At 37.3% G+C, this 10,055-nt stretch overlaps 1 protein-coding gene across 1 annotated transcript in view; it reads right to left on the bottom strand.

Moving 5' to 3' along the window:
• Window positions 1-2,252: 2,252 nt before the first annotated feature.
• COPB2 (COPI coat complex subunit beta 2) overlaps window positions 2,253-10,055 on the bottom strand; it is a 42,274-nt gene continuing 34,471 nt past the window's right edge. Inside the window, exons 17-22 of the mRNA XM_069063877.1 lie at window positions 7,874-8,088; window positions 6,772-6,864; window positions 6,503-6,683; window positions 6,208-6,273; window positions 3,972-4,067; window positions 2,253-2,690 (exon numbers count right to left, since the gene is read on the bottom strand). Coding sequence (XP_068919978.1) covers window positions 2,598-2,690; window positions 3,972-4,067; window positions 6,208-6,273; window positions 6,503-6,683; window positions 6,772-6,864; window positions 7,874-8,088 — 744 coding nt within the window. The 3' untranslated portion in view covers window positions 2,253-2,597. The remainder of the gene's footprint in view (window positions 2,691-3,971; window positions 4,068-6,207; window positions 6,274-6,502; window positions 6,684-6,771; window positions 6,865-7,873; window positions 8,089-10,055) is intronic.

Below are 10,055 nucleotides of genomic sequence, written 5' to 3'. Positions count from 1 at the left end.
AAGTTTTTATCTGTTGAGTAAGATTAGTATTTATCAATATATACAAACTAGATACAAGGTGATTTGGGGCGTTTAGGTACTAGCAATTGGAGGGACTCAGGAAAGGCTTCATGTAGAAGGTGGTGTTTGAGCTGAACCTTGAAGAAAACGAAGGATCCTAAGAAGTGGTGAAGAATGAGTGCATTACAAAGATGGAAGATGGAGTGCTGAGTCTCGGTAAGGCCAGTTTGGCTGGAGTGGTGTTATTCATGAAGGGGTGTGAGGTGTGATAAAAGCTGGCAAGGCAGGTACTAAATGCCAAACAAACAGCATTTGGTATTTGATTCTAGGGAAGATCCTTGTTTTGGGTCACACAAGCCAAAGCAGAAGACCCCTGGTCTCTCCCACGTTACCACAATGCTAGCCCTACGATGGTCTCTTTCCTGGAGTTCCCTTATAGGTTTGTATCAGATTATAATTTGATGTTGCCACTGTCTCAATTTTATAGCAAAATCTGTTTGACTGGATGCCATGATACCCATTCTCAAAAATGCTGTGAACCTCTTGAAGGCTTTCTTATTAAGTTTTATTCTGGTGGCAAACATTACTATAGTTTAATAAAACGAAATTAGCCTTCTTTTTAAGTTGTCTTTTTTGGACCCCTGGAAACAGCCTTCCAAAGTTCTGTAGTGCTAACCTGATGCTTCTTTCCCAGGCGTACCTATTATCAGCCTGCAGTTATTTAGAGCTGAAACATTCCAGGCAGCAAATTAAAGAAAGACAGCTTACTTTTGCAGGCTAATTAATGGCAGAGCTGGAACCAGAATGCAAAATTTACCCATCAGTCATCATTCTCAAATATCCTGTTAAGGCACCATCTTGGGGTAGGTGGAGGAAAGGGATTTTATAGCAACCTATTTGCAGCCCTGATCTCACCCCCCACCCCCCAACACATTTCACCACTCATGTGTATCTATCTAAGTTTTAAAGCCTTTCCTATTTGAGCTTCACTGAGCCCCTATGAAGAATCTCAAAGAGTAAAGAGGCAGTGAAGGAAACTGTGGCTCAGCCACTTTTTGTCAACTTGTGACATCTTTACTCCTTTCCCTCCAACAACTAACAACAAACCCGAAAATTCTTAACTTTCTTTTTAAGGAATCTTCTTGATTTAGGAAATACACATGTGAAAGGGCTTTAAGATGCTTGGAAGATAAGATACTATGTAGTTACAGAATCACTGGGGAGTGGGGATGTTCCCCATTTTTCACTTTCCCAACACCACTGGATGCCTTGCTAGGAGTTGCTGAAATCATATGATGTTAATTATTTAATCCTTAGAGTGGAGATTATGGGATTTCCTGATTCCCAGAGCAACAATCAAGGCTCTCTTTCATTAAAGCAATTTTCAGAATGAGGCCTTGCTTAAAAGGTTATAAGCAATCACCTTTTATGTGTAGGATTTCGTTGCCCCAGAAAATAACTCTTCTAACTTGTTCCAAGATGCCTGAAGGTATTTAATTAGTTTAGCTTTAGGCATTGATCTTGTTAAAAAGCAAATCAAAGGATATATATAACACTACATTTAGCTGGTTTGGGGTCAGTCTTAATATATATATCATTATATATGCCTATATAAATGCCTGTGTTTTACACTAAAATTAAGGAAGTCAACAACAAAGGAATCAAGGAACAAGCTGGGAGGGTTCTTGGAGATCTTGTAAGATTCCCCCCTTTTATAGATGAAGAAACAAACAGGTGTCATGACTTGCCTGTGATCTCAGAGCCAATCAGTGACAGAGCTGTCACTAGAACCCATACCAACAATCTCCTAAGCAGCTACACTAACCTCAAAATAACTTTTTGCATTGTGATCTCAGACAGCAACTGTGGAAGTCATCCAGACCAATCTATTTTACAAATAAGGAAACAGACCCATACAAGATAGATTCTTGTGGGAAGGGTAAAAGTCAAATCAAAATGGCTGTAGATTCAGTGGCATTCAAATATGGGTAGTACAGCCATAGTGGAGTATAATTAATACAGTTGGGAAGGGGGAGGGAGAGTACAATTTAAATGCATATGGAACTCATTATTAGTTATGCAGAGAAAGAGTGAACATGTTACACCTAAGTGATAATGTAAATGCATATGTCTGGCATAGTAACTAGAAGGCATAGCCTCATACACAATTCCTTTTAAATTTTGCATTAGGCCAAGCAGAAAAAATTTTGTCAATCCATGGAAGAATAGATCAAATGTACTCAATTGCTCTGTCACTTTTCATGTGGTTTTTATAAAAGGCGATGTAACCACAGTGTTAACTTAAACCATGTTCATTTTACACATAAAAAAAATTTTTTTTGAAGCATCTCCATTAGTTGAAGAGATTTTTATATGGCCTAATGACAATATGAAAAATTAGAGACACGGTTCATATTCTAGTTAACAAAATTAACCAAGAACACATATAATGTTGCACACTTCTGCTCCATAGGGTCGAAAGCAGATTCTAAGTATAAAAACTAACCTGGTTTTTTCTAGTCCAAAACAATGTGGTCCATATTAAAAGTGAAAATAATGCATATTTATGATCTATTTGGTCAGTGAAATGAAAAAGTTCAGTCATCCAAAATATCTTCATCCAGATTTATATCTGTTGTGTCAATATCTTCTAGATCCAAGTTGTCCAAATCATCCAATTCGAGTAGACTCTGAGGAGAAAAGACAAAATTTTATTAAATGATTATTTTTACCAAATGTACATCCACTAAGCCAAAGTTTTCAGTTCACAAACTAAGAATTCATAGATTCAGTTACACAGGACCTCAGCCATCTAAGTCCAATCATAGCTTAACAGAAATCCCCTCTCGAATATTCTTAACAAATGATCAGGCAGCCTTCTGGAGGCACGCTGTCATCAGAAGTTCCTGGGGCAACCCCTTCCCCTCTTGGACAGCTCTAACTGTTATTAAATCCTTCCTCAGAATTTTAGACCACAGAGCCAGAAAAGTCCTTAGAGATAATTCTGCAGTTAAGGTAACTAAAGCCTAGAGAAGTTGAGACTCATCCAAGGCAGACCCATTACTGCACCTTTTGCACCTGGGGCAAAGGAAGGTAGAGTTAGGAAGAGGCTTAACTAGTGTATGAGGGTGGGAAGAGAAGAGATGAAGTTCCCTCAGGACGTTGGGAAGTTTCTACTGTAAAGTGCTGAAGGAAGATGGAGGGTCCTGAGGAGGAGCTATCATAAGGAAGGATGGTTAGCCAGAGACATTGCTGTGAGCCTTCTAAAATACCTCACCCTGGGATAAAACCCTAGTGACCCTATTCTACTTACTGAGCTAAGGTCACAAAGATGAAAAATAGCAGCCAGTGATTTTAAGTCCAATGCTCAATCAGCTACACTACACTGCCATTTTTTCATTAAGCCAAATTCAGCTATGGTGCAATCCCTATCCATTCAGCAGCTGGTGGTAAGATGAACAGAACTCTCTGCCTGGAGTCCAGAAGACCTAAATTCAAATCCAGCCTTAGATATTAGCTGGGTGAGCCCAAGCAAGTTACTTATGCTGACCGCTGAAGATTCCTCATCGGCAAAATGAAGATTTAGAGTAACACCTACCTCCCAGGACAGTTGTATGAGGATCAGATGAAATAATAACTGTACAGTGCCTGTCACATAGTAGGTGCTAGACAGATGTTATTATTATTACTATTCAAATGGACAGGATGATAGAAATTTTCTAAAAGTTAACTGCTAGCTTTGTATTTCAACAACCAACTGTTTTGGTAGGCAGAAACTTCAAACAGCTCTTTCCCTCCATTTCCATAACTCTGTAATGAACTATGCTGTTGATATTCTGGAAAGTCTAGCTTCTTCTAGAAGGGCTACCTAAATAAGTGAGGCGATAGTGAGCATAGTGTACCCACTCAGGATGTAGGGGTGCAGGGCTGTCAGAGCTGGGAGATGTAGGTGGAGCTATGGCATACTGTACCTTCTCCTCTTTTGGAGCGGGAGCTCGTTCTGAACTTGCTGGAACTGCATTCACTATGACCGGAGCAGGAGAAGTTGGTTCCTCTTCATCAAATTCCTTAAAGCAAAAGCAGAAATATGTGTTAAGTAAAATTACAACTATTTATACAGCACTGTAAGCTTTGTGAAGTAGTTCCTTCACCACCCTTTTAAAAAAGTTGTTATAGAAAAAAAAATGAATGTGGAATAAGACCGAGAGAAAGAATCCATTATTTTTCTCCTTCCGCCCACACATCTTCCAAACTTTCCTTTCTTTTGAGAAAATCAACATCCTTCCAGTCATGCAAGTATGCAACCTTACCTGTGACTTTCCACTCTTTATGAACTAATATGTAATTAGTTTCCAAGTTTTTGCTGTTTTATTCTTCTGCCTCCAAAACATTTCTCAGATTTATCCTCCTCCCTCCCCTTAATGGTCACAACCTCCTCATTCAGACCATCATCTTCTCTCACTTAAACTATTCACTTTTTTTCCTTTTTGGAGGAGGGAGGTCAGGGCAACTGGGGTTAAGTGACTTGCCCAAAGTCACATGGCTAGTAAGTGTTAACTCCAGCACTGGTGCTCTATTCACTGCGCAACCTAGCCACCCCAAAACTATTCACTTCTTAATTGATGTTCCTTGCTTCTGTCAAGATAATCTTCCTAAGGTTAAAAATCTAGCCAAATCTGCTCAAAAACCTTCAGTGGTTTCTAAAGGCCTCAGGATACTCAGCCTGGCATTTAAAGCCCTCTGCAATCTGGCTTCCATATAGCTTTCCTGACATTTTATATCATTCCCTTTAACACAAACCAACCAAATCCAACCAAGCTACACTATTTTTCAAACGTGGCACGCTATCTCATTTCCTTGTGTCCACAAAAGCTTTCATGAAATACACTCTCCCCACCTCATCTCCACTTTAGTAGTATTTTTCAGGTGCTTCCTCCTATAAAAGCTTCCTTCTCTGGCCCTTTAATTGGAAGTATTCTCTCTTTCCTAAAACCGTTTTATGTATTTCTCTCTCCAAAGAACGTAAGTTCCTTCAAGATAGGAACTGTTTTATTTTTGGTCTTTATAGCTCCAAGATTCATACTTGCTGAAATAAAATTAAGAAACTGAAATTAAAAAAAAAAACTTTTAAGTAATGTTTTACAAACTTTTTTTTGTTTTTGCTCTCTTCCCTTCCCCCTCGTAAAGACTAAGCAATCCCTTATAACAAAAGATTAAAAAGCAAGGGAAAATGTGACATTATATGCAATGTGAAATCAAACTTCAATTATTATAAAAAAGGACAAAGGAAAAAATATCCATTAATAATCCATCTTGGTAAATCAAGACATCACCTGCGATGATCACTGGTCCTCTTCAAAAATGAAAGCAGAACAATAATAATGATGATGATCAAGTAACACTGGCCTCCTTGCTACTGCTCAAATGAGACATTCCTCTCAACTCTGGGCATTTTCACTGGCTTTTCCTCAGGGATGCTGTCCTTTCTCATCACTGCTGGGCTCCCTATCTTCCTTTGAGTCCCAGCTAATATCCACTCTTCTGTAGGAAGCCTTTCCCAATCCCTCTTCATTTTAGTATTTTTCCCTCTATTGATTATTTCCTATTTATCCTGTATAAAGCTTGTTTGCACATAATTGTTTTTCATATTGTTTTCCCTACCTGATTGTAAGCTTCTCAAGGGCGAGAACTAACTTTTGCCTTTCTTTGCATCACCAGTGGTTAGCATAATTTCTGGCTCATAGTAGGTATTGAATAAATACAGGCTGAAAAAAATTCATCTTGAACTAGAAGCGAAGTAGGTATAAACTAACTGGGGAATGGGTAAACAAACTGGCAGGTGGATGAAATGGATTAAATCACTACCACAAGAAACAATGAATAAAAAGAATTCAGTGCAGCATAGGAAGACACAGGAATTGATGCAGAATGAAGTAAAACCAGGAAAATAATACATTAAACAACATGAGTGAAAAGAACAACAACAAAAAGCTGAAACTGAATGTTGTGTAATTATGATGATCAAACCTAGTCCTGAAGAGATTTTAAAAACAACACTTTTCATTTTCTCCCCCCAGAGATGGAGAACTGTATATGGAACACTGAATATATCTTCAAAAACAGTACCACTGTTGATTTACTTACACGTAACATGTGATATGAAAAGTAATGTACAATGCTCTATTGACTCCAAAATACACTGCTCACCTGGGTCATGATTCCTGACGGCTGGAAGCCTTTAGCTTCTTCCATCACATTTCTTTCTTCATTGGGCTATGACAGAATAAGAGAACAATAAGTATGGAATATTCTGTAATCAAAGGAAATCTAAGAGCTTAACTTACAATTCAAAAAAGAAAAAATTGAATTACATCATAATGACATTCACATTTTTAAAATCCTGTATCCAAGAAATGTTTAATTAAGAACCAGTCATAATTTACAGGGTATAAACCTGTAATCTCACTAAATAAAACTATAAAATTGTCTTTTTAACACTCACAGTAACAAGTGGATATTCTTTGGCAGATCGAAGAGCTGTATGGGTCTCCTTCACATACTCTTCAACAACAAAAGCTTCTTTCAACCCAGGGAAAAGATTTTCATACTCTGTAGGATCAGCAAGGGATTCAGCTGCTTTCTGATTGACTTTTGAGAGATTCTCCCTCCACAGTTTTACCACTCTGTAATAGAGGAACCAAAAACAAACTTAACAGATTTTGTCTCTGTTATCCCTTGAAACATTCCTTCCTTTAGGTTAAAAGATGGTACCTCGAGACCTGACTTGGTAAATATGTCCGAGCTAGGAAAGCAGCTTCAGGCAAACGTCCAGTTCGAATTAAGAGTTCCAGGCAAGATTCAAGCCTAAACAAGAGGAAATCTGAGTTAATGGTAGCAAGAATTATACAAGGCAATACCAATAGATAGTTAACACATTACAGAAAAGTGAATTTGTCATTTCAGTTAATTATCTGCTCACAAAATAACTGAACCACTAACTCATAAGCATGAGATGTTAAGATAAGTGTTGGATGACTAATATGGAAATATGTGTAATATTATAGCCTATATGAGATTGCAGGCTGTCTTGGGGAGCAGGGGAAGGGGTGGGAATTTTAAAAATCAAAATCTTATAAAAGTGAATGTTGAAAACTAAAAATAAATAAATGAAGGATGAGTGCTGGACCATTAGAGGTAATGTGAACAAAAATGTATCACAAGGCCACTATCAAGCTAGTTAAAAGCAAAGCAACTCAAGATTTGGCCAGACAACTCAACCAAAGTGATTTGTCCAGGGTCACCCAACTAGTGTGTATCCTAAAATGGATTTGAATTCAGGCCTCCCAGACTCCAGGCCCAAGCATTCTAACCACTATACAATCAGCTGCCTCAAGTGGCTTAAGCTTCAGAGTTACTGAGCACTGAATTTTTAATTCTTCCTTTAAAGTAAGGGTTCTTAACCTTTTTTGTGTGTCATGGATCCCTCCGGCAGTCTGGTGAAACATATGGCCCCATTCCCATGTTTTTAAATACATAAAACACAGAGGACTATAATGGAAAACAATTATCCTGAAATACAACTAACAAAATTTTTTTAAAAAACAAGTTCACAGACCTCAGGTTAAGAACCTCTGCTCTAAAGCCTTCATGAATATAGTAGAGCTCATTCAACAGGGTGAGTAAAGATTCCCAACTCCTAAAGATGCTTGAGTGGGGCTCAAGGGCTCTGTCCCTCCCACTTTCAGCCTTCACCCCATGGATTCCCAGTGTTCATTCACTTCACTTTCTCAGAAAAATAATTATGAAAGCAGATTTGCACTTAACTGTTTTAAATTAATGTGACTATCTGTTTATGCCTTTGTTCAATACTTACTTTCCCTGTAGAAAGTAGCTCATAAATGCCACATTGTTCTTGCCATCTCTCTCAGCACCCTCTGCCAGTTTATTCACCATACTAGCATTTCCTGATGCGGTGGCCAAAAGCAACAAACCCCCATAATCCTGTGCATGGTGCAGACACTCCTGGGCTAAGCCAAATTGGCATTTACTAATGGCAAGTTCAGCAAGTTGTTTCCATTTCTGTTCAGACTACAAGGAAATGACATTACCATTAGAAAAAAATAATTAACTTGCCATAACACTTGATCCATTCATCCCTAAGGGGCATGAAGATGAATTTGGAATTCTGTTTGATGAGCTAGCTATATTAATCTGAAGAATAATTAAGCTAAAATATATAATTAATCAAAAGTATTCATATACATAAAAGCCATTCAAATATGCAAAATAAATGTACTGATGTATGAATAGTCAATAGCCTATTTTTATTTGTTAATTACTCAGCAGAAAAGGAAAAGTCATTTAATAGAATTTCTTAAGTAATTAGATGGCAATAGCTTAAACATTCAATTTAATGCTATATCTTTTCACTGAACTATTTCTTATAGTCTTACATATTTAACTTGGAATAACAGGTTTCCATCATTCTTCTAGTCATAAAGGATCACAGAAATCAAACCTGATTTTGTATATGGGCAGATCTTAATGAATATCTAAAACTTTACATCACATCTGAATATGTACATTTATCCGTTAACCAAATAATTTAACCAGATTTAGAAACACCAAGCAACATTAAATTCAGCTATGAAGGTGTATAAAAGTAACTAAACTATCCTTCAAAATGTCAAAGAAGTACTGTAGTTTCTTTTTTTTTTTTTGGAGGGGCAATTGGGGTTAAGTGACTTGCCCAACATCACACGACTAGTTTTTGTGTTGTGTTGGAGGCCGGATTTGAACTCAGGTCCTCCTGACTCCATGGCTGGTGCTCTATCCATTGTGCCACCTAGTGCCCAGTACTGTAGTTTCAATGTAATATCTTTTTAACTTTGGGGCAGAAATGCCAAATGGCCAAAATAATAACTCATATTTACACAGAACTCTGAAGATTGATAAAGTGTTTCACTCACAACTGTAAGGCAAATGATCTAATTATTCCCACTTTAAGAAAGGAGAGGCACCACACCCAGAAATAACTGGCTATGTAACCTTGAACAAGTTACTTAACCCCAATTGCTTAAAAAAAAAATGACGAGCTCAATGATTGGGAGCGGCCAGGTTTCAGGATATAAAATAAACCCACATAAATCCTTGGCATTACTATATATCTCTAATGAAATCCAACAGCAAAAGACAGAAAGAGAAATCCAAGTTAAAGTTACTGTAGACGTTATAAAATATTTGGGAATCTACCTGTCAAAACAAACCCAGGACTTTTATGAACACAATTACAAAACACTTTTCACACAAATAAAGTCAGATCTAACTAACTGGGAAAACATCAACTGCTCATGGCTGGGTTGACCTAATATAATAAAAATGACAATTTTACCTAAATTAAATTACATATTTAGTGCCATACCAATCAATCTGCCAAAAAATTACTTTGTAGAACTAGAAAAAATAGTAGCAAAATTCATTTGGAAGAACAAAAGGTCCAGGTCAAGGCAATTAATGAAAAGAAATGCTAGGGAAGGTAACCTAGTCATACCAGATTTTAATCTGTATTATAAAGCAGCCGTCATCAAAACTACTTGGTACTAGATGAGGAATAGAGTAGTGGATCAATGGAATAGATTAGGTACACAGCCAATGACTATAGTAATCTATCGTTTGATAAACCCAAAGACTCCAGTTTTGGGGATAAGAACGCACTATTTGACAAAAACTGCTGGGAAAACTGGAACATAGTATGGCAGAAATTGGGCGCAGACCAATTATCTAACACCATAAACCAAAATAAAGTCAAAATGGGTGCATGATCTAGGTATAAAGGCTGATACTGTAAGCAATCTGGGAGAACAGGGGATAGTTTACCTGTCATATCTATGGAGAGGCGAAGACTTCATGATGAAACAAGAGTTAGAGAGCATTATAAAATGCAAAATGGTTAATTTTGATTACATTAAATTGAAAAGCTTCTGTACAAATAAAGCCAATGTTACCAAGATTAAGAGGGAAGTAGAAAACCAGGAAAGAATTTTTACAACCAGTGT

Source organism: Petaurus breviceps, unplaced genomic scaffold (assembly GCF_028583685.1).
Source record: "Petaurus breviceps papuanus isolate PSGF00001 unplaced genomic scaffold, PetGlider_PUasm1.0 90604, whole genome shotgun sequence".
Classification (NCBI taxonomy): Eukaryota; Metazoa; Chordata; class Mammalia; order Diprotodontia; family Petauridae; genus Petaurus; species Petaurus breviceps.
The sequence above is the reverse complement of the archived record's forward strand: the minus strand, read 5'-3'. Positions and strand labels throughout refer to the sequence as shown.